At 37.2% G+C, this 24,835-nt stretch overlaps 1 protein-coding gene and 1 long non-coding RNA gene across 5 annotated transcripts in view; one reads left to right on the plus strand and one right to left on the minus strand.

Annotated features, from left to right (window-relative positions):
• lrp5 (low density lipoprotein receptor-related protein 5) overlaps nt 1-24,835 on the plus strand; it is a 184,423-nt gene that overhangs the window by 79,681 nt on the left and 79,907 nt on the right. For all 4 annotated transcript variants that reach the window (XM_069899872.1, XM_069899880.1, XM_069899888.1 and 1 more), the window contains one exon: nt 10,627-10,758. In XM_069899872.1, coding sequence (XP_069755973.1) covers nt 10,627-10,758 — 132 coding nt within the window. The remainder of the gene's footprint in view (nt 1-10,626; nt 10,759-24,835) is intronic.
• Nucleotides 10,534-24,315, minus strand: LOC138744182 (uncharacterized). Its single transcript, XR_011345346.1, has 3 exons — nt 24,157-24,315; nt 22,323-22,624; nt 10,534-10,727 (listed from the first exon to the last, which is right to left on the minus strand). It is a non-coding gene; the product is annotated as an uncharacterized lncRNA (long non-coding RNA).

The raw sequence follows: 24,835 nt of genomic DNA on the forward strand, positions 1-24,835 counted from the left end.
TTTTTCAGACAGACACAGAAATGGTGTATATTTTGAGAATACTAATAGCACTTTATCATTGCTGCCTTTGTACAATGTCTTCTTGCGCCCTGTGAGGCACTGACTATGAAATGTTTGGTTCCATTAAATATCATGGGGCTTGATGCTAATGGGGTTAAATGTCAACATGTCATGATTCACAAGTATAGCAGCTCAGTGAGCTATATATACCAGCACTCAGCAGAACATCTTGTATATTTATTCTGTCACTGTATTTGTTTCCTGTATTAAATGCATAGTGAACAGTGCTTATGGTTTTTGAAATCATGCCTGGTGGCATTGTTTATCTTCTAATCTTTCTGTCTGCATTTTAATGTGTGTGTTTTTTGTCAGACATCGAAAGGAAAAGTAGATTTATAGTTTTATCAGCAGAAGTACAAATGAATAAGATTAAAAAGAATCCGAACTAAATGTAAAAGATCTTAAAATGTTTCATTTATCGCATGTAAAAGAGAAAGTGAATATGGAGTTTTTAAGTGACTTTCCTAGTGGAGGAAAGGAAAATGTATGCATTAAATTGTGAATCAGGTAAAAAAAAAAATTCCTTTGGGAATTTCTAATAGAGTTCTCGAGTCATAGAGCGTGAAAACAGGCCTGACTTGCCAATCCCAACCAAAATATCCCACCCACAATAGTCCCACCTGCTTGTGTTCAACTGAAGTGGTTTGTAACTTTTTTCAGAAGTTGAAACATAAAAGTATTCTTGAAATGACACGACAATTTTCTGTGAAGTAGAAATAAGCACGAGATGCATTTTGGCAATACATCGTCTTTACAGAGGAGCAGTCGTGAGGGCTGAAAAGCTTTCTGAAATTTTAGTCTTGTGACCAAAGTACAGGAGAGTTGGACTAAGTGCCGTTTTGTAAATCATTACACTGGAACTGTGTCAATGTTGGTAATATTGCTGTTTCTCTTTTGGTCAGTTAGTAATAACTGGAAAGATAACACGAGGTAAATGAACACTGGCACAAATTTGAAAGAACTATACTGAGATTGAATGTCTTAAAAGAGAAATACCTGTAAATACAAATTGTTTTCTTGATGACTAATTGTCACTGATCCAGTGCAAAATATTTTTTATTGAAATCCTATTCAAATAATGTGCATTAAATATTTTTTTTCTTTTAGCATTGTTCATTAGGGATTCACTTTTTCTATTCTGTTGAATAGGAGTCAGCTTCCTGGCAGAAGGTAAATGTCAACATGACTGGTGTATCTTTCAGCATGGTAGGTATTGCTGTTGACCTCATTCATCAGTATGCTGAAAGGGAGCTTGTTAATTTCAGAGTGACTCATACAAAAGGTGTTGGTCAAATTTAATCAGTTGCCTTCAGTGTTGGCTGCCTCTCAGAGATCAGCTCTGTTAACCCAAAGACCAGCAAAGAAGAAGGAAGAAGCATTATGTGACCAGTGGGCAGAAGCATCGATGTTAAGATTAACAATGGACGGTCAGGCACACAAGCCTTACATTTCGAGAACTTGCTTTTCATTGCTTTCAGCATGTAAATCAGTGGTTCTCAACCTTTTTCTTTCCACTCACATACCACTTTAAGTATTCCCTATGCCATAGGTGCTCTATGATTAGTAAAGGATTGCTTAAGGTAGAATGTGGGTGGAAAGAAAAAGGTTGAAAACCACTGTTTTTATCATACCTAATTGACTCGTTATGTGCACGGTTTCATTCTCTCTTGGCTTGGCTTCGCGGACGAAGATTTACGGAGGGGGTAAATGTCCACGTCAGCTGCAGGCTCGTTTGTGGCTGACAAGTCCGATGCGGGACAGGCAGACACGGTTGCAGCGGTTGCAGGGGAAAATTGGTTGGTTGGGGTTGGGTGTTGGGTTTTTCCTCCTTTGCCTTTTGTCAGTGAGGTGGGCTCTGCGGTCTTCTTCAAAGGAGGTTGCTGCCCGCCGAACTGTGAGGCGCCAAGATGCACGGTTTGAGGCGATATCAGCCAGACAATTTTTCTCAAGCAAAAAATTTTCTGTAATCATTGGGTCTAGAGCAGTGATTCTCAACCTTCCCTTCCCACTCACATACCACCTTAAGCAATACTTATGGCAGAGGGATTACTTAAAGTGGTATGTGAGTGGAAAGAAAAAGGTTGAGAACCAATGCTGTAAATGTTTCCCTTGCCAGCAGTTAACATGCCACAAACAGTGAAGGTGCATAAATTACAAGGTTTACAGGTACAATTTTGAAGAGCAACTGTGCTAACTTTCTTGCTCCACAAGCATTTTCTTTATTTCTTGAAAACAAAAATAAATGTTGTTGTGTATCTGCATTGATAAATTGACTAAATTTAAGAAGCAAATATTTAAAAGTGATTGAGAAAGTGATAGAATAATTTAGATTGCTATTAGTTACTCCTACTTAATTGATAAAATCTAAATAATTTTAGATTTAAAACCCAATTTTAGAGTTTGTCTCTGTTAACAAAATACTTTGAAGTGCAGTCACCATTGTAATGCAAGTACAGCAGCCAATCAGCATGCACAAAAGTCTCCGCTAGAATAAAGTGCAGCCCATGAAATGACAGCACAACGTGGCACAGGTGGGTTGTGAATCAGTACCTGTCTTTCATTCATATACTCAAGTTGCCAATCTGATCCACAGGACACTTCGATAATATGGTGGAGCCTGTAGCTTTGCTTTTGGAGAGGTCCTTTACCAAGTTTTCTTGATAATGTGAGATAAAGATTGACAATCCCATTTCAAAAAGTAATGGTCTGTGGGGTTATGGCTGAGCTGAAATGTAGAGGAAATATTGACTTTCTAGAAGTAAATCACCCGCAATGTGTGCACTAAAATTCTGAACCTTGGATCAGCTGTAATAAGATCAATGTGCCGACGTGACCAACTTCCAAACAAACTTTTATCTGCCCTTGCCAGTTCCAAGGTTTCTTACAACATGCTTAATTTATTCTCCAGCATTTTGTGTGGAAAGACACCATTTATGGTTATCTTAGAGAGTGTTATCAAGGTTTATTTGATATTTGTAATTTATAAAGCAGAAAAGTTGAATTCATTGGAGAATGGAGGTGACTACTATAGGCTGAGGGGCTAAGGAATAGAAAACTAGTGTAATTTATTACCACAGGAAGGACAGTGCAATCAGACTACAGTGTTAAATAATTTCATTTCATATCGTCAGGTCAGAAGGTGAATAGCACAGGTATATAACATGGCTCCACACTTTGGATACTTGGATATCTTACTGCTGTGGAATGAGTCTTCAACTGCTTCAAAAGGACATAAATTATTCCAGTGTTCAAGAAGAACAAGGTGTCCTGCCTCAATGACTAACAGCTAGAAGCATGCATTTACCATGATGAAGTGCTTTGAGAGGTTGGTTACTGAGCAAATCAACTTCTGTCTCAGGATGGACCCTGACTCGCTTCACCTTTCATCACAACAAATCATCTCTCTGGCCCTTCACTCTGTGTTAAATTAACTGGACCACCAAGAGCACCTATGTCAGGCTGTTGTTCATTGACTACAGCTCATTGTTCAACATCATCGTACCGGCAAAGCTCGTGACCGAACTAATGAATCTGGGACTTGGTTATTCTCTCTGCAACTAGATCCTGAACTTCCTCATAGGCAGACACAAATCAGTGCAGATTGGCAACATTGCCACCTCCTTAATAACCATTTTAATGATAGAGAGCTAGTGCTAATCCTGACCACTAGAGGGAATCAGAGATGAGTTGTTGCAACTAGGAATAGATTCAAAATGGATGCTTCCATGAGTCGTGAGTACTTTAGCTAATAAAGAATAGTTGTCATAAAAGAACCCAAGTTTCTTTATTACAATAAAAGAAATGTCATAACCATCAACATGGGCACCCTAAGGCTAGGCGCTTAGTCCCCTGCCCTATTCCCTGTAAGCTCATAACTGCATAGCCAAGTTTGGCTCTGGCACAATCCATAAATTTTGCTGATGATGCCACAGTTATTGACAAAATAATGGGAAATGATGAGTGTGAATACTCATAGGATGGAGTCAGGAAACCTAGTTAGGTGGTGCCAGACAATCTTGCTCTCAACATCAACCAGACCAAGGATCTTAAGGTGGATTATAGGAAGGGAAAGCTAAGGAACCATACACTTACCTTCATTGATGGAATGGTAATCAAGAGGGTTAGTAACGAGTTCCTGGGAGTCCACATGACAGAGGACCTTTCCTGGAGGCAGCACATTGAGAAAACCATGACGAATGCACAGCAATGCATTACTTTCCACGATGTCTGAAGAGATTTGGCATATGTTTGAATACTCAATCAAACTGTGGAGCGTCTACTCTCTGTTTGCATCATAGCTTGGTTTGGAAACTCAAGTGCAGAAGGCTACAGCAAGTGGCAAACCTAGCCAAATCCACTAATGGCACCATCCATTTGTCCAATGAAGATCCCTATGTAGGTGCTATCTCAAGAAGGCAGCCATCATTATGAAGGACCCTCATCACTCTGGTCACAATTTCTTCTCGCTGCTACATTCCAAGAAGGTAGATGTCCAACACCTATAAGTTTAAGAACAGTTTACTATCAAGTTCCTAAACCTTTTCTTACTCACCCAACTATATACTTCAGAAGACTTGTCTGCACTATTGAGAAGCCACATTTTTCTTGCACTTCTGCAACTGTCAATATTCATTATCTATCTTTAATACTATCTCTTTCTGAATGGTTGCAGTTTATACTGTTGAAGTTTTACTTTTGCATGTAGCTTGACTGCAGCAAGTAAGAATTTCTGTGCATATGTAAATTGTACTATGTATATGACAATAGACATTATCACCACTATCATCTGTACAGTGGTAGGCCTCGTGTTTTGTCTAGATACATAGCCAATATGTAGCCTGGTAATATGGTGTTTTATTTTGCTATCCTCTTTGAGATTTATGAAGATTACTGTATGGTTTACAGTTATAATTTGTATGTTATTTTAACCTATGTACTCAACTGATTTGTAAAGTCACTGTGAATTTAGAGCCAGTTCACAGTTTAGTTCAAGAGTTAGTAAATGAACAGATTCTTTCTCCCCCATCCCCCCTTGCATTGTCATTTTAGGCAAAGCCAAAAATGAATATGATCAGAATAAATGATGTGTGCTCGACTCCTGCTGTTTTATAGCAAATCAGTGCACATACAGCTCATGAGTCAAATCATTTCAAATGCTGGCTGATGGGCAACTTGAATCATTGGAAGGCAAGCATAAACGTTCAGCTACTGCCCTGTCTGTCATTGTCAAGGTCAGCATTTGTAGCCCAGTCTAATTGCTTAAACTGAGTGACTTGCTTGACAAGTTCAGAAAATATTTAAAGAGACAACTGCATTGCTAGAATCTGGGGGTGTATAAACCAGATGGCGGAATGAAGGCAGATTCCCTTGCCTGATGAACATTTTTCACAAATTGTTTCAATTCACCAACCGTTCTTCGGTTATCATTAACTTTTTATTCGAGAATTATTTAATTAACTTTATTACTATCTCACAACTGATGTCGTTTTACAACATAGCAACAAGCTCTTCGGCCCAACTCCACGGTGTCAGCCAGGTTTTCGATCTAAGCTCGTTCCACTGGCCTGTGCTGACCTATATCCCTCCAAACCTTTCTTATCCATGTTTCCATCTAAATGCCTTTTAAAAGTAGTAATGGTACCTGCCTCTATCACTTTCTCTGACAGCTTGGTCTATATACGTATCAAGCTCTGCGAAGGTGCCCTTTGGGTCACCAGTCACGGTAATATCCTTTTGAATATTTTCAGCAATTTTTCCACCTTAGTGATAGCTTTCTATGGTTGGATTTTGATTTACCTTTGGATCATTGTCAGGCCTCTAGTCCAGCAACATGTTCTGTACCACCCATTAATATGTGCTTAGTTCCTCCTGGTCTGAAATAGGTATTTTACATACACATTTAAATGTAATGTGGCACAGAAGAATGAGAGAACGCTGCCACTTCAGCGATTTAGTTTCAGTCTTCACCTTGTGTACTGTTTGTTCTCCCTGCGACAGCATGCGCTTCTGTCTACTCTCGGATCCCAAAAGTGTGCTGGTAGATTATTGGACAATAGTAAATTAACTGGGTGGAAGAAGAATAGGATGAATTGATGATCATAAGAGAGAGAATAGATCACAGGGAAGTAAGAGAAAGAATGGAATTGGAGCTGGAAGGAGTCTGGAAGCTGCGTCAGTGGGCCCAGTGGCTTTGATTTGAGTCATAATAAATGTAGTTGTTTTGGAACATTTAGTTTTGACCTGGGGTATCAATTATTTAGTCTTGCATCTCCATATTTTTGAATGTTTCTGTATGTTTTCGACAGGCTGAGTTTGCTGACAGTAGTTTCCTCACCTTTATTGAGGATAAGGGTTGTTCATCTGCCCTACATCCATATTCTGACAAAGGCCTCACTGTTAAAGGTTGAACAAGTTTCCATCAGCAAGTTGGACAAACTCACCAGGTCACGCAGCATTCAGAGGAAGTAAAAGGTTACCAACGTTTAGGGCCAGAGCCCTTCATCGAGTAAGGAAAAGCAGATAGATGCCTGATTGAAAAGGTGGGGGGAGGAGGAGAGGAATAGAGAGGAGAGAGGAAGGAAGGGAAGGAGCACAGGCAAACAAGAAAGGGATAATAAATAGATATAAGTGGGAGGGAGGAAGAGAAAGCAGAGGGCTGATAGGAGAAAGAAGGGGAGGGGAGCTGGAGAAAATCAGATAGAAGGTTAGGGAAAGAGAGGGACTGGAGGAAGGGTTAACGGAAATTGGATATTAATGCTGTCTGGTTGGAGACCGCCGAGAGCTATTCCGTCTCTCATTAAGGTGAAGAAAGGATTTGCATAGGTTTGTTGCCCAAGCAAGTTTGGCTTTGAACATTATGCAGCTCACATGTCACTGAATGGCATGTAAAGACCAAGCAGGGAGGTAGAATTGTGGTGCATGTGTGTTGGCACCTGAAGGGGATTGGGGCAGGATTTTCATACAATCTGGTGTCAGATTAGAGTGCTTTTTCGCATGTGAGCACACGTAGATGTAAAAACAAAAGAAATCGTGGGACTTTTTTAAAAAAAAGCCTCTTCAGTGGGTCAGTTTGTGGATGTAAATTGGTTTGGCTATTTATTTCTTTGGTAAAGTGAGTTGGGGAGTCGGGCAGTGCACACTATGTTCACTGATCTTTGTGTTTCTTTTGGTACTCAACCATTTTCAAAGGGAGACTTCCCTGTTTTAGATAAAACCAGGATGACATCCATTGCACTTTGAACTCCCTGAGTAACAAGGCAAGAGTTCAAAATCTTACATTATCTTAATACAGAGCAACAAGGGGCATGAACTGAATTTCTGTTCCATTTAAATCTATGAAAATATTTTCTTTTACCAAAACTGATTGCTAGAGCTGTGGCTATGAACAGCAATTTTTCTCTGAAGTCTAAATGCAAACTCCAAAATCCATTCAAATCATCAAAGAAATAATCCTCTTGTCCCATTCACTCCTTATATCAGGCTGATAAAATGCAGTGTGATTTTTTAAAAAAGAAGTATGTAAATAAGTTTGCATTGCATAAAACTGAAATTACCCTGTCATTTCAGTATTTAGTTAGCCCACAGAATCAAGACTGAATTCCTGTAAATGGAAAACAAAAATTGCATTTTTAAAATGCCACTTAAAAATTATATTTTAGTCATTAAGAACAATTATTGGGCATTGTGCATTAATTAATAATGTGTCCTTGCCCTTCTCCCCGCCCCCCACCCCCCACTAATTCCACTCCAGCTTCAAGATACCCTGTGCAAAAAGCTAATTCAAGGCTAAAATCTGTGCCAAGAGTCTTGCTTTTATAGTAAACTTGGTTGGATCCACCCAAAAATCCCTGGTGTTGTGCAGTCAAACACTTTAGTGGTGCAATTCAGATTCCTTTTTTTAAGGAAGAAAACTGGAGGATATTTTAAAATTAATGATCAGCCATGAAAACTAATTCTCAAGAACCAGGCATGTTCATGTTTTATGAGTGTGCTGTTTGTTTAAGGAGAAAGACAAATATCCCTTCTTAAATTGAGAGGATCATGTGTTGCTACTTTGAGGGATTAATGTTAGTTCCTTCAGTGGGATTTGGTGGTGATGTGGTGAAAATTTTTATCTCAAGTCGATTTATCTTTAACTCCAAAGTGAACAAGTCATTACAATCCAAATCTGAAATTGAGCAAGTCCGTCCAAAATAAAACTTGAAAACAAATTTAACTTCAAAAGATGGTAATTAAACAAAATTGTATTTTGTCATGCCATGTAAAACTAATCTCTTCATCAAGCCAGCCTTGCAAATTTTCAGTGTTATGAGTCACTTCCAATCTTAATTAGGGAAAATAGGAATAACGCAGAAGAAAATCGAAGTCTGCTTTTGCATGCTGGCAAAGGTGCCTTTAAAACGAAGAAAACAATTGCATCTGCCTGATTCAATTTTATTTGCATTCTTGAAAACAGGAATGGAAGATTTCCACCCAAAGTATCTTCTGAATAGGCAGATTAGATGCAAGAAAAGGGTCATATCAAAAATATTAATTGCCACAGAAAGCCAAAGGATTCCAAATATTTTGTGGTAAACCTTTCCAAAGTTTGACAGTCCTGAGATTGGACTCCACATAAGAGGCTGAGAAATCAGTCAAAATTTATTTTCAATTTTATTGTCATCTCGTGAAGGGCATTGTACAAATGCACGGAAAGTCTTGCTTGCTGTTGCTTCTCAGGCACCTGAAGCACAAAACACACAAGGAAATTATAGCATAACAATATAAAGGGAAGAGGTAAAATATTAAATAATATTAAGTATACACTGTTAGTCATAGTGTAAAAATAGGTCTGAATCAGGAGTGCAGACAGATCTTTGGAGATTTTGAAGTCGTGTTATGATGAGGGTAATGCTGGGAGGTTCAAGAGCCTGACAATTGTTGATAAGAAAGTATTCTTGAACCTAGACGTCTCAAACTTCAGGCTTCGGTACTTTCTGCCTGAACAAAGCTGGAAAAAGAAAAGAGAGCATGCCAAAGGTGAACTTGGGGTTGGGGGGTGGGGAGGGGGGTGGTGGTGTGGGGGAGTGTCCTTTGTTAACAGTGCCTCCCATATGTCTTCCATGTATGTGAAGGACTTGGCTGGGTCAGTCACTTTCTGCAGCTTTCTGCATTGCTGGCCGTTCAAGGCTCCAAAAAGGACTCTGATTCAGGAAGTCAGTGTACTTCCCAAAGTACACCTACAGAAATCTATTAGTGTATTCAATGAAATACCAAATCTTCTCAGACTCTTCAGAAAATAGAGGAGAGGGTGTGCCTGTTACACAATGGCCTTCATGTGCTGGCTGAAAGGAGAGGTCTTCTGATATGTGAATGTCCAGGAACTTGAAGTTTCTAATTCTCTTCTCTGCCTTCTCATCATTGAAGACCTCTGATGAAGATAGGTATATAGTTCCTTGACGACATCTTCCTAAAGTCAACAATTGACTTTTTGGTCTTGCTGATGTTGAGAGCAAGATTGTTGTTTTGGCACCACTTTCTGTGCATTTGTACAATACCTTTAACGAGATGACAATAAAATTGAAAATAAATTTTGACTGATTTCTCAGCCTCTTATGTGAAGTCCAGTCTCCATTCTGCATTCTGACTCATCAGTGCTCTTTATTCAGCCTCCAATGGTAGTGTCAACGGTGCAGTTCTAGATTTTGTTGGAGCCAAACCTGGCTACAATGTCATGGATATGGAGGGAATAGAGCAGACCAAGCATGCACCTTTGAAATGCCCCTGTGTTGATGATCATTAAGCAGGAGGTAATGTTGCCAACAGGGGCATATCTATGCAAAATAGCGCCTATGGCAGGTTTGGCCAATGCATCAAAATAAACAGCGACAAGGAGGTCTTGCGAGACCTGGCCTTGGTGGCCACTATGTTATGTTTGGCATTTGGATAATTGAGAGTGAACGCTAGGATGAGGAAGAATAACCAGAGTACTGAGCGTGGAAGAAACAGGTATGTGTTCCTTTTAAGTCTGGGGTGGCAGCAGGGGTGCTGAGCTGGGGTGGGGGGTGGACTCATCTTACCTTAACTTCAAATGGTGCCTCCCCTTCAAGAGGCACACCAGCCACCTGCCATGCCTGCCATACCCTAGATATGTCCCTGTTTGCCAATCCATACTGGAATGTTAATCCCTAACCTAAAAATTCTTGAATGTGCATAGATTGTTGTATGGTATTGCAATAATGCAAGAAACAGATGATTAATCTATGCATACTTGTGCATGACTCTTGGTCACAGTCTTTGCTATTCACCATTTGTTCATCACACTGTAGGATGTCACTGGATCATGATTAAAACTGATAGCTTACTTTTTAATTTTACTTTCTTTCTCTAGCAAATTACAGTATTCTTGACTCTGTTGTACATCTGTCAATATCTTCAAACCAGAAGAGGTGGAAGTTGAAATAAAAGTAGTCAGATTTCAAGCAGAAGAGGCAGAATTCATTCATTTTAATTTGAGCATTGAGGCATTAGTTGCTTTTTTTTCTTTTCTGTGGAAAAGATCTTCATTTTTGTATCCATCTATTGCAGTTCCCACCAGATGTGATGGAATTAATGGGGGATGTTCCCATTTATGTCTGCTTTCACCAAAAGAACCATTCTTCAAATGCGCCTGCCCAACTGGTGTCCAGCTGAAAAAAGATGGAAAAATTTGTAAAGAAGGTAAATATTCCAATTAATATTCCCAAATGCCATCAAAATATTTGTATACAAAAGAAGGGGAGAATCCAGATTTGCTAGTTCAAGCTGTGATTGGATATATGCAGTCTTCAAAATGTGTTGGTTGCTGCTTCAATCTGTTTGGTTTCAGAATGTACAGTCTTCAGCACCATTTCACACAAAATCCTGAAAGCTCAACGGAAGACTTTACCTTGAACCTCGTGCACAACTGCATTTACAAACTGATCAAATAATACTCCTTGTTCAATCTTAAAAACAAGCAGCCAAATATAATCTGAAGTCTGCGGATGTTGGTGTCGAATGCAATCCATAGCTTACTTGATGAAGCACCTAGGCCTGAACTGTTGGCTACCCTTGACTTCCTTTGCATGCTGTGTGACCTGCTGAGTTTCTCCAGCACATTTGTGTATTGCTGCCAAATTCTGGAAGAAATTGGAATTGTATGTAGAGGCGAGAGAGGAGGGTTTAGGGGAAATTTACAAGGATGCTGCCTAGATTGGAGAGTATGCTTCTGAGGATAGATTGAGTCAACTTGGTCTTTACTCCTTGGATTGATGGAGGATCAGGGGTAACCTGATGGAAGTGTATAAGATGATGAGAGGCAATGATCGTGTTGATGGCCAGAGGCTTTTTTTCCAGGGCTGAAATGGCTAAGATGGGAGACATAATTTTAAGGTGCTTTGGTGTAAGGTCAGGGGGGGGGATAAAAGAAGTGTTTTCCCACTGTTGGGTGCATGGAATGCACTGCTGGGAACAGTGGTGGAGGCAGGTACAAGATCACATGATATAGGAGCAGAAGTAGGCCCATTTGCCCATCGAATCTGCTCCACTTCCCACTCAGCCCCACTCCCCAGCTTCACTCCTTGATTCCCTGACTAATCAAATACCTGTCAATCTCAGCCTTAAATACACCCAGCAATGTTTCACAGACTCACGACACTCTGACTAAATCTATTGTTTCCGAATCTCTGTTTTAAATTGACTCCCTTTTATCCTGAAGTTGTGCCTTCTTGTTCTAGATGGGATCTATTAAGAAACAAAGGTAAAATAGAGGGTTATGGAGTTGGGAAATTCTAGGCAACTATTAGAGAAGGGTCAACACTGTGCTTCAGAGCCAATTCGGTGCTGGTGCAGTTGGTTTCTATGTTTCTTGTTAATTACTAGAGTGTGTTAAGTTATTAGATTTGGAAGGTTGTTTGGGAAACATTGCAGCTTGTGTTGGTTAGAGAGTTCAGCAGTTGTGCTCCTGTCCACAAGGCTCTTACCTTTGCCGAAACTGTGCTCACTTCACTGCAGCTGCCAGGTTTCCCAAAGCTTGAGAAACTCGGCCATCCATAGTGAAACAATAAAAGGTTAAATCAGAGGTTTCCACCTCACTAACATATTTAAAATGACAACCAATCTGGAAACAATTGGCCGGCTGCCCATTTTCCCATCTCAGTGAAATTTGGAAATCAGTCACCAAGATTTTAGTACTTGTTGTTCCAAACCTTTGTGGCCTCCTCGACATTAAAAAATTCTCCAGTTTTTAATTTGCAGAGAGATTTTTCATGGCCGTACTTTCATCCTCTTGGGATAAAACTCATTTTTGGTCTTCTCTACATAGTATTTAATTTATTTTTGGATAGATTTTGCTTCATATTTTTCTAATATTAAAGCATACATTTAAAATCCATATACATTAACAGACAGTTAAAAAAAATAGCAAATATGTTTTTAATGGTGAACTTTTAGATGTGAATTGATTTCATTTAAACCAGAGTTTTGTTTTAACAGACTAAATCTTCTTTATGTGGAATTAGAAAATGTTGGAAATACTCAGCTGTATCTGAGTTGATGAAAAATTATTAACCTCCCTGTTTCCCTCTGCATAACTCTGCCTGACATTTTGAGTATATCCAGCATCCTGTGTTATTGTTTTATATATCTAGCATCTGCAGTAGTTTGTCCGCAGAAGCAAATTTTACTGAATGTAAATTGAATAAGTTTACAATGAACATGTTCAAATTACATTCTCCATTTTGTTTGTATGACAAACTGCAGGGCCGGTTTGCACAGGATGCCTGCAGAAATATTTTTAAATAAACACAAGTTACATTTAAAATTTTTAAATTTAGACATATAGCATACTAACAGGCCAGTTCAGCTCACAAGACCGTACTGCCCAGCTTACACCCATTTAACCTACATTTCAAATGGTGGGGAAAATCCACGCAGACATAGGGAGAATGTACAAACTCAATACAGGCAGCATTGGATTCAAACCCTAGTCCCAATCGCTGGTGCTTTAAAGGCGTCACGCTAACCGCTATGCCAACCATGCTGCCCAGTTATAGAACAAGATTTAATTGCATAGATCAATCATTTTCCCATAAAGAGTAGAAAAATATTTGCTGAGGCTATTCCTGCTTCACTCATTTCTTTGGTGGAAATAGTTTGAATGTTGCAGGCAGTACCAAAGCAAAACTGAAAGAAAGGAAAAATACTTTATTGAAAATAGTTTAGAAAGGTTAATATTGTTCTCAGCTTTGTTCTTTTAAATTAAATTTAAAACAGGCTCTTTCAGCCCATGAGTCCATGCCGCTCAATTACACCCAATTAACCTACAACCCTGGTACATTTTGAAGGGTGGGAGGAAAACTGGAACACCCAGAGGAAACCCATGCAGATATAGGGAGAACGTACACACACTTTATAGACAGCACTGGATTCTAACCCCAATTGTTGGCACTGCAGCAGCATTGCACTAACTGTCGTTCTCTGTTATAAATTTCCTGTTGCTGTTATGCTGAGGTGATTTGACCTTTTTTTAAAAAAAATGTTGCATACTCTTTGTGTACAAGTTGAAATTTTGAACAGAGAAACAACATTGTTTAAATGAGGTTTAATGAATGGTGCTCATTGATAGTCAAGTTTATTGATGCTGCCACAGTCTTGAAACACATAGCATGCTTGGTGAAAAGTGCCAACATTATGCTTTCACTTGATCACTGTAACAGCTTCCTGACACATTAGTTTTAAGTTAAAATTAGAGTGTAGATTATAAAATAAACCACCCTTCTGAGAGCAAGCATCACACTAGGCCCAAGTAAAGCTTCTCTGAATGCTGGAAATTAGTTCCATGCAGGCTGTAACTATAGCTATCTTGATGTTATTTTCTGCATTTAGAGAGAAGGAAGAATAGCTTTGGAATCCAGTTGTTCATAGCCTATTTCGTTACTCAGAGTGAAAAGAACAAGAGTTCCCAGCGGTGTTGACTGAGAAGTTGGATGAAACAATGACACATTGTACTAATCTGATTAGTAGAAAGACAAATGGCAAGGCGTTCTTGCAGGGCTTGGGGGACTCTGGCTGCTCTTTACATTTGTTTGCATTAGGTTGATAAATTGACACATTTGTTACTATATTATAAACTGTCTTGTCATCTGTCAAATGTGAGGTGGTGCAGAGAAAGATAAAAAAGCATCTTTGTCAACTTGGAGGATGTTCTCCCATTTTTCATGTCACTCTTGACTGAGGCTTAACAAAAGTGATTTAACTGGAATTTTCAGTCCTGAAACATGACTTAGTAATACAACCTTAATCAATAACCAGTTAATGGCTTGCACCAACTCCATTTCAAAACTAATTAGAGCTTCCATTAATTTACTTTGTGCACTGCTGGCATTTAAAGCTCTTTTCTAAAATCATTGCAATGTTTAAAAAAAGTCTCTCTCAAAAGATTATAGATTCTAAAGGGGCTTCTTAATTATTAAATTTATCCTTTTATAGCATTTGAAAATATACCTTGCTCCACTAATATCTGTTTTTTTTTTCCCCCTGTTGCTTAATTTTAAATTTTGGATGATTTCAGTTTGGCAAATAAGTTTTATCTGAGGAATACTTTTTTGAAAAGTTGAAGAAATATTCATAAGTAATAAATATAGTGGCTAGAATTTCAGAAGTTTTCACAGGAGTATTATGTGATTTACTAAAAAAACTATTTTGGGCCTGCCTCTTAAAAATTCAGCAAGATCCTCAGTATGAGACACCAGTGCTATTGAATGAAGGCTTGCACAGCAGACAAATGTAGGTAGGGAGGATAAAGGCCTAGAGATTTGGGGTTTTGGAGCACGTCACTACTATCTGGAGTTACTGATTGAGTCTGGAAGGTGGAGATAACCGTGAATGAGATTACTCAGAAGGTCAGTGGGATGGGGGAGGATTCAGAAGATACACCAAGGAGATAGCCATCTGAGTTCTATAAACTTGCTATGTGGGGGGGGGGGAGGGGTGGAAAGGGGAACGCCATTCAAATAGGGCTGGTGTGTTATTGGGAACCAAAGGAGCTTATAAAAAGAGGGAGTAAGGTAAATATTTCAGGTTAAATATTTTGTAATCAGAATGGATGCTTGCTGAAGATTTTGGCTAGCTGAATTTACAAAATTCCATTTGTAATTGTAGGTTTCTTTAAACACAAACTGTTGCAGGGTCATCATTACATTTCAAACATTGTTCTGTAGATGGTGCCCAATAACCTGCACACTCATAAAAGAATCTAAAAGAGTTTGGGACAAGGAAGGATTTTTGTTGTGGAAAATGCATCAATGCACAAGCACATTTACAACCAGAAGTGCCTTGTCAGATTTCTGGAGTTGTGCAATTTAACCTAGAAATAACTAGAAGTGAGTCTCAATCCAGAAAGAAGTCAATTTTACATCTGCATATCATTGAAACAAAGACTGCTGTGGATCCATGGTTCAAGCATGGATTGTTATTTGTGAACAATAATGTTTTTGCCCATTGAGAAATGTGCAGGTATAGTACTTCTCCATCACCCTGAGGTTAAAGAGAAAAGAAATTTATATCTTTGCTGTTTTGAATGAATTAATTTTAAGGAATTAAAGATGTGCTATGGATTCAATTTTCAGAGTGACAGATGTTAATGCATTGATATCCCTATTTTACTCAGATTTCCAAGCTTTACTTTTTGAAATTATTACTGAAATCTAAAACCATGTCAGACATGATGTAGAATTGAAGACACAATTCAATTCATTGGGGATTCTGGGCCTGTGGCCTGGAAAGTTTTTTGAAAATTACTTTGCTCCACCTTAGCATTTTAGTGATTCTCTGTGTTTTTAATTGACTTATTTTTTAAAATTGTTTTTTTGAAGAGCTCACGTCACTTTTGTTTTAAAAAGAAATGCTTCACATTTTTGACACAAGGCAAAGCCAAAGACGTCAGGGTCATTTTGGGGTTAGGGTCTTTGCACTCTGTTCCTTGAATTACAGTTATCTCTGAGGTTTCTAGGATCCAGAAATCCAGCAGAATTCTACAAATACATATATACCAGATAAATCCAGCAAAGGGTGCAGTGAAAATGGTGATTTTGCAGTGAGCCACACTCCGCAAAACCTAGCACAATTTTTAACCCATATTTGAAATTTCCTGATTATGCACCTGAAGTTTATTTTATTCAAGTATGCATAAATCCCACTAACAGTTGTATAAAATTCATGCATGTTCTTAGGTATGTTTTGTAGGACTAAATGTTAATATCCTTTATTGACTTAAAAGGGAAAGATCTTTGTATTATTTAAACAATCAAAAAGGTTTTATTTTATAAACAATATTTGTTTAAAAATCGATATGGATAGAACATTAAAATTTATTAGTATTAATGTTAATGGGATAAACGGGATGGTGAAAAGGAAGCAGGTCTTGACATGCCTAAAAAAAATTAAAAGGCAGATATAGTCTTTCTACAATAAACACATCTTACAAAATCAAAACATGCTAAATTAAAAAGAGGATTGGGGAACAAGTAATATTGTTTTCATTCTGCTCAAAAGCAGGAGGAGTAGTGATTTTTAATTAATAAAAATATACCAATAATAATAGAAGAGATATTGACTGACCAATCCAGAAGATTTGTAATGGCACATTGTAAAATTTATGCAGAATCATGGATGTTTATGAATATGCACCAAATTATGACAATGAAGCCTTTATGAAGAATATCTTTTTTAAAAACTGCAGTGGGAAGACTAAATATACTGGTTGGAGGAGATTTTAATTTCTGTTGCGATCCAATATTGGATAAATCAGCAAGAATGTTACAAAGGTAAAAGCTTCAAAAATGATACTATCATTTATGAAGGATTTAAATTTGATTGATATATGGAGGCAACTTAACCCTGTAGAAAGAGACTATCCATTCTACTCAAGGGTACATGATTCACATACAAAGATTGATTTGTTTTTAATGTCTTCCCAGTTAAAAAGTAGAGTGGTAAAAACAAAATATTTGGTGAGACTTTTATCAGATCATTTGCCATTAACTTTAACTATTGTGATAACGGAAAAACAAATAACTATATAGATGCATCTCAATGCCACACTGTTGAGAAGGAAAGACTTTTGTGAATTTATTAAGAGACAGATAAAACTATTTTGTGAAACTAACTTTCTTCTACTGATGATAGCTTTTTAACGTGGCATGGACGTAAAGCTTACGTAAGAGGACAAAATATTTCTTAAACAAAAATTCTTGAGAATACGCTACAGAGTTGGATGGTTTAGAGAAAGATATAACAAAACTGGAAAAATAATATCAAAGAACAGAGTTACAAGAAAAATATAGACTATTAGACAATAAAAAACTGAGATGTTACACATTACAAAGGTAAAAACTATATTAAGAACTAAACAAAATATTATGAATTAGGAGAATGGGCACACAAAGTTCTCTCTTGGCAGGTAAAGGCAGAGGAGTCATTTTGGATGATAAATACAATAAAAACAGAGTGTGATATTTTAACATAAAATCAAAAATAAATAAATAATATTGTAGGCCACATTATACAAAACTATATAAATCAGAATTATTAGGAGATGAAAATGAGATGGATGAATTTCTAGCAGATATGAACTTACAAAATTAGAAGATAGAGAATGATTTGACTTAGATGCCTCTTTCACAAGGGAAGAAATTGAGAAACCATTGGGTATTTTACAAGCTGATAAGTCTCTGGGGGAGGATGGGTTTCATCTTGAGTTTTATAGACAATTTATAGACTTGCTGATGCCTCTTATGATGGGGACTAGGACTCTCCCAGAATTTTTATCAACTGCTATAATTACAGTGCTACTGAAGAAAAGTGTAGACCCATGAAAATCTTCATCATACAGACCTGTATCATTTCTGAATGCTGATTATAAGACATTGGTGAAGGTGCTAGCAAACAGATTGGGGAAATAAGGAAGACACTTTTCAAACAGTCTGAATAGACTATTTAATGTATTACATATGGCAAAATCAAAGTTGAATTTGAATTTAACAGTCTACCCCAGATGCAGAAAAGGCATTTGACCATTTAGAATGGACACTGGAAAAATTTGGTATAGGCAGCAAATTTTTAATTTGGATAAAAACTAACATAAACCACAAGCCAAAATTATAACTAATAATCGGATATCAGCGGTTTTTCCCTTGAGTGGATTGAGTAGACAGAGGAGTCTTTTATCCCCAGTGCTTTTTATTCGAGCGATTGAACCGGCAGAGATTATAAGGAGAGATCTGGATATTAAGGGCTTCAAAGTTAGATAGGATGAACATAAGATTAGCTTATTTGGTGATGATGTGTTGCTATATAGGTCTGACCCGACTGAATCCTTGATAAAATTAGAAACAACATTAGAAAAATATTTAAGAGTATCAGGTTATAAAATAAATATGGACAAGAGTGAGATAATGTCATTGACAAATTTTGATTATGAATGATATCAGAAAGGTAATAGATTTAAATGGAAGACCAATGCAATCAAATATTTAGGAATAATGCATAATAATGTACAGAATTTATATAAATTTAATTATAGTCCTCTTTCAGGAAACAAAAATAGAGAAAGATTTACAGAAATGGAAAGATCTGCCGATTACTCTAGTGGGAAGAGTAAATTGTATAAAAATGAAAGTGATGCCAAGATTACAGTTTCGTTTTCAATCGTTGCCTATTGCACTACTTAAAAAATTCTTTAAATTATTAAATAATTATATAAGGTGATTACTATGGAATAACAAATTGCCAAGACTGTCATTGGAAAAGTTAATATGGGATAAAAATCTTAGAGGATTCAGGCTTCCGGATTTTAAGAAGTATTATTTTTCAGGACAAGTTTAGATTTTTTTATCTTGCTTCTTTGAAGAAGACAGTCTCCCTTCTTGGATCTGAATGGGATTGTATTTAATAAGAGAGGGGACAGCACAGTACTTTATTTATGTGGAACATTAATAACAAAAAAGACAGATAACCCTATATTAATACATATGATTTGAATATGGCAAGAAATAAATGAGTGTATTGGAAAAAAAAACAGGGCTATCACTAAGAGCACCATTATGTAAAAATGTGTTGCTCCCTATGAGTCTGGGCAACAAAATAGTGAATTCATGGTATGATAAAGAAATAAGTTATATTGATGACTGTTATGTGGAGGGATCTCTTATGTCTTATGAACAATTAAGCAATAACTATGGAGTAGCTAATGGGACTTTGTTTTCTCCAGTTAAGACTATTCCTAAGAGAAAGATGGGGGCCAGGTTTGGCCCCACTTGAAATTAGTGAAATGGAATGAATGGTTTAGCTGGGGAATATACCTAAATTATAACTAAGATGTACTATGTTCTCCAGAATGAAAGTACAAAACCAGGTTTACAGAGATTAAGAGAGAGATGGGAGTTGGATCTAATTGTTGCAATAATGGAAAGATGTTGATCTGATTAGTGTTTGGATAGCATGACATCAATTATAAATGTAAGATACAGATAAATTCAATATTATTTCCTATACCAATTATATCTTACACCACAGACATTGCATAAATCAAAATCTGAAATATCAGAGATGCATTTTGGATGTGGGACAGAAATAGGAAAATTTTTACATGTCGTCGTGTGTGAAGGTGAGATCTTTATGGCAGGATATTACAGAAATACTAAAATGGATAACAAGGCTGGCCTTCAGGGGTGACCTGGAGCTTTATTTTGGGTAACTTTATTGAAATAAGCAATAAATTAATTAAATTCCAAATTTCATTTGTTAAAATAGCTTTGGCAGTGGCTAAGAAATGATTTGCAATTACTTGGAAATCTGACTCCCCTCCGCTTTTAGTGATGGACTGCAGAGATGAATAGTTGCATACCTATGGGAAAAAGTTACATACAACTTAAAGAACAAATATGACTTATTCATTATGAAATGGCAGCCATATTTGGATCATATAGAGGGCCAATTATAACTATAACTACAATAATAAAAAGAACAATAATGGATGCTGCTGTAGTATAAATACAAGTGACTTTCCCTGCAGAATTTTTTATGGATAATATAATTGTGAGCCCTGAGAGTGTGTGATTTGATATTGGAGAGTTTACTATGTATATTTATGGTAGAATGTTGAAAGGTTATTGATTTGATTTTCTGGTTTCTAATTAATTGTATAAACATTTGTATTCAGGCTTAACTGTGTTACAAGCCAGAGGACCCCAAAACCCAGCAGCAACAGAAATTCACCAAGACAAATGGTTACTTAAACAAAAGTTGCTTTTAATTATCTTTAAACATAAAAACGGGATCAAACTCTAACTTATTGCTATTTACTTACTTAATCTAATTACCCCCTTCGAATTCTAAGCACACATATATGTAATGTGTATATAAGTTCAGAAATGTTCTTTAATTTACAATTCAATCTCATTTCTCACTCCTCCAAGTTCACTGGTTGCAGGCAATTCTTATAATCTGCTCAGAATTTAACATTTATGAGTTTCACCAGGCTTTGGTGCTTGAAATATAAATAGTTACCACTCAGGAAGGTTCTTGTTGGTTTTTAGAGAGAGATTTGTTGTTCACTGGACACAAACTGATTCCTTTTAATCAGCCATGTCAGTGTCTTGCTGAAGAAACTTGCCCCTTCAGGGTTTTCCAGATGATAACCTCTTTCTTTCATGTCACCACAGAGTTCCTTTTCTGTTTTACTTATTTCGTGAAACATTAGGCAGCCAGCCCTCTCCTCTTGTATAGACCACAAGGGCTTTGACCAGGCTGAACTAAGCAGTCACAACCCGTCTTCAAAATGGGGGTTTTCCCACAAGCTGCTGCTGCGGAACAGAACTCTCTCTCTCTCTCACTCTCTCTCCTCCCCACCCCTCCCAGAAAAAAGTCAGATTGACTCTCTCTGCTTGCAAAACCACATGACCCTCTTAGAACAGCAAACTGCACTCAGAGAGCCTGCGGCTCCCAACCTAATCCTCTGAGTTTTTTCATCTGTTGTTTTTTCAAAACAACCATGCATTATTGAAGTCCCTTGGGTACCCTTCAAAGTTTTTTCAAAGGTACTCAGAGTCAGGCCTGTCTGGTTTGAGCAGAGCTCCAGTATTTTAAATGAGATCTGTTCTGAAGTGTTTGTATTTGATCTACACTAAAAAACCTGCCACAATTTATCTCCTTTAAAACATATCTATATACAATACAAAATACAACATAATCTGTCACAACTGATTCAAAGTCCATTGTCACATTGCACCTTACTTTAAACTGTAGCCCATTGTCTTTGGCTGGATTATTCAATTTCTTAACTCTGACAGTGGTAAAGAGACAGGTTTTGGTTGCCATTTTCCCTTCTTGAATCACTATCCTTGATAGTGTCCCCAGCAGCACTAGTCTGGATATGGATGGGCAACCTGGGTCTCCAGTAGCATGCTCTGCATAGTAAGAGGGTCTTCAGAGGCAGTTAGGTCTTTCCCCTATAAATCCTCTGATATATTTTGGTAGACGGCAAAACAAGGGTTGAGGCTTTACATTGTAAAAGCTGCAGTTGAATTCAAAACTATTGAAAGCAAGTTTAAATAACTAAAAGCATTCTCCAAAATTAAAGAAATAAAATTAAATAACCTTTTTAAAATAGCCTTCTCCTTTTTCCTTTTGCCTTACAATCCCCTTTAGTGGAGGTTTCAAATTGATTATCTTGAATGATTGAAAAGTTTATTTCTTCATAATAGTGTCAGGGAATTCTAGTATTTCTTTACTTCATTGCGATATGCCATAGCATTAGTCCAAACCTAAAAGAACCACTTACAACAACCAACACATGCTGGCCTATCATTATTCTTGTTTGTTAACTGAGGAAAGAATGTCTTTCATTGTGGATGGATATCTCAGAAACCAAGAGGAATAATGTTTCATTAATCTTAATAATTAATCAGAATGGGATTCTTTGCAATTGATTGCACCACAGTGTGTACTTTAATCAGTAAAGGTAACGGTTGAATTGGAAAAGCCAAGATCTGATCTTGTACTCTGCCAAAAAGTCACTTGGTATTTTATCTCGTTGTTGTTTATGGCACTTGTTAAGTGCAACTTAACAGTGTTATTTCTTACACTGCAACAATGATTATCACTCAAACAAAAAGGTTTTTGATCAAATAGACATAGAATGGTTGCAGCACAGAATAGTCCCTTTTACTCTTTCTATCAAACCAACTCGCCAATTCCTCTGTTACCTGATAAATCTTTCTTCACAAATTATTCATCCAATTCCTTCTTGAGGACCAGTGGAACGAGCTGCCCTCACAGATGTAAGCAATGCATTCCAGATTTCAACCACATTCATGTTAGTCTTAATTCATTAGTTTTTTATTTTATACATGTGACCTCTAATCCTTTATATATTTGAACAAATCTCTCCGCAGACTTCTCCAAAGCCTCTCTAATTTACTCTTGGAACTGCAGGCCCTCATCTCAGCTTTGCTGTTTTCTCCATTACCTTCTTATATTTTCTACCAGCACGATACCCAATGTTGCCCTGGAAATAAAACAATCAGTTGTTGACTACATGGTCGAAACAAAATACCCAAAAAATGTCATGGTAATTCAACATAAATATATTTTTTCAATCACAACATTTACATTCCTGTTGTCTGCTCATGGAATGCCTGGCGGCATCAGCACTGAGGTGGGTTTGGCATTGTTCCTCAGTTTCCTACTGCCCGCTCCTTGTTTATCTTGACGCCTGAACACTGAGGCAGGCCTGTTGTTGTTCTGTCTCTCGCTGCCTGCTCCTTGCATGTCTGTAAGCATCAACAGGGAGGCGAGACATGTTCCTCTGCTATCTTTTGCTTTCTCCTTTGTCTAACTCTACAGGCTTGTGAAGAGCTGGGTTTAGCCACATGTTTTTATTCTGAATGTACATTGAAACACAGCACTATAATTAATCGAAGTTTGTTTTTTTTTAAAACTTTTGAACTTGCTGTGTAGTCTGTGACTTGCCCAACTTTTTAAAATCTGTGCTGTTAATATTCCTTTTATGATATGTACTTCACATTCGTTGATAAGCTTGTTATGTGACAAAACAGAAGTCTTTGATCAATATGAACTACATTAACCCCAATAACTATCTGTTATCTCATAAAAGTCATCCTATCCTTGGATTAAATACAATTAGCCTTTAACAAATGTATCCTACTTAGCCTTAATTCATCCATTTTCCTCCTGATGACTTCCCATGGGCATTGAGAATGCTGGACCACCAAAGGAACTGTTCATGCTACCCATCTGAGACTCGTATTCATTAAACTCTCTCTATCTTTCTATCTATCTATCTATCTATCTATCTCTCTCTCTCTCTCTCTCTCTCTATATATATATATATATATATATCTATCTCTCTCTATCTATCTCTCTCTCTCTCTTTCTCTCACTCTCTCACTATCTCTCTCTCTCTCTCTCTCTTTCACTCTCTCGCTATCTCTCTCTCTCTCTTTCACTCTCTCGCTATCTCTCTCTCTCTCTCTCTCTCACTCTCTCGCTATCTCTCTCTCTATCTATCTATCAATCATACTTGTTCTGCATATGTATTGTTTGTATGTGAGTTCTGTCTGGTTGTGTGTCAATTTATTTTGCACCAAGTGCCAGAGAACACGGTTTCGACAGGTTGTAGTTGTACAAACAGATGACAATAAACTTGATTTGACTTGATTAATCCTCACAGATTAATGTTTCTAAATGATTTCTATAACTGATGTTAATATGTATGATTCTAGAGCTGATCCTTTTTCCCTTTTTTGATTGAGAAAGTGACATTTTCCATTTCCAGATTCTGTGGCACCACCTATATTCAAATAAAATTGGAAAACTTTGATGATGAGAAGGATAAGTTTATCATCATACACATTGCACATTTTACAGATGTGCCAAAATTCTTACTTGCTACAGCCAAACAGGTACCTGTAAGGCAAATCTGCAGCAGTAAATTAATTGAATTAAATTAAAAGAAACCATAAATAAATGATAGATTATAAATATTCATAATAATCCTTGAGCAAAAAAGTAACTCACAGTAGAGCAGACAGTCCTGTGCTGTGGAGCAATCCATGTTTAGTGTAACAAGGAGAGGTTCAAGAGTCCGATAACTTGAAAAGAAACTGTTTTTGAACACAGAGGTGTGGGTTTTCAGGCTTCTATGACCTCTGCCTGAAGGTTGCAGTGAAGAGATTATGACCAGGGTGATGTGGGTCCTTTATGATGCTGGAAAGTCTGCAGACAATGCGCTTGTGATAAACTCAGTAGGTCACACAGCTTCCATGATGTTGACTGCCTTCTTTTTTTTAATATAATTTTTTTATTTTTCATACTGTGAACCATATCAACCAAAATATATACAAACGTTTCTCATTAAATATGCACAGTGGCATTTTCTCCCCTTTTTCCCCCCTACCTTCCCTCCCCCCTTCCCACCCCCCTCCAAAACCAATAAATATTCAACATATACAATACAATAAAATATTAAATAATGCCATCACACAATGAAAAATAAACAAGAAAAATGTGCCATCTACTTTTACATACTGGATCAAGTTGTTTTGTCTTCTTATCATTTTAGGGGGTGGAGGTCTGAGGCAAGCCCTCTCTGTTATGTTCCATGTATGGTTCCCAAATTTATTCAAATAATGTGACTTTATTTTTTAAATTATATGTTATTTTTTCCAGTGGAATACATTTATTCATTTCCATGTAC

Source organism: Narcine bancroftii, chromosome 1 (genome assembly GCF_036971445.1).
Source record: "Narcine bancroftii isolate sNarBan1 chromosome 1, sNarBan1.hap1, whole genome shotgun sequence".
NCBI classification, from domain to species: Eukaryota; Metazoa; Chordata; class Chondrichthyes; order Torpediniformes; family Narcinidae; genus Narcine; species Narcine bancroftii.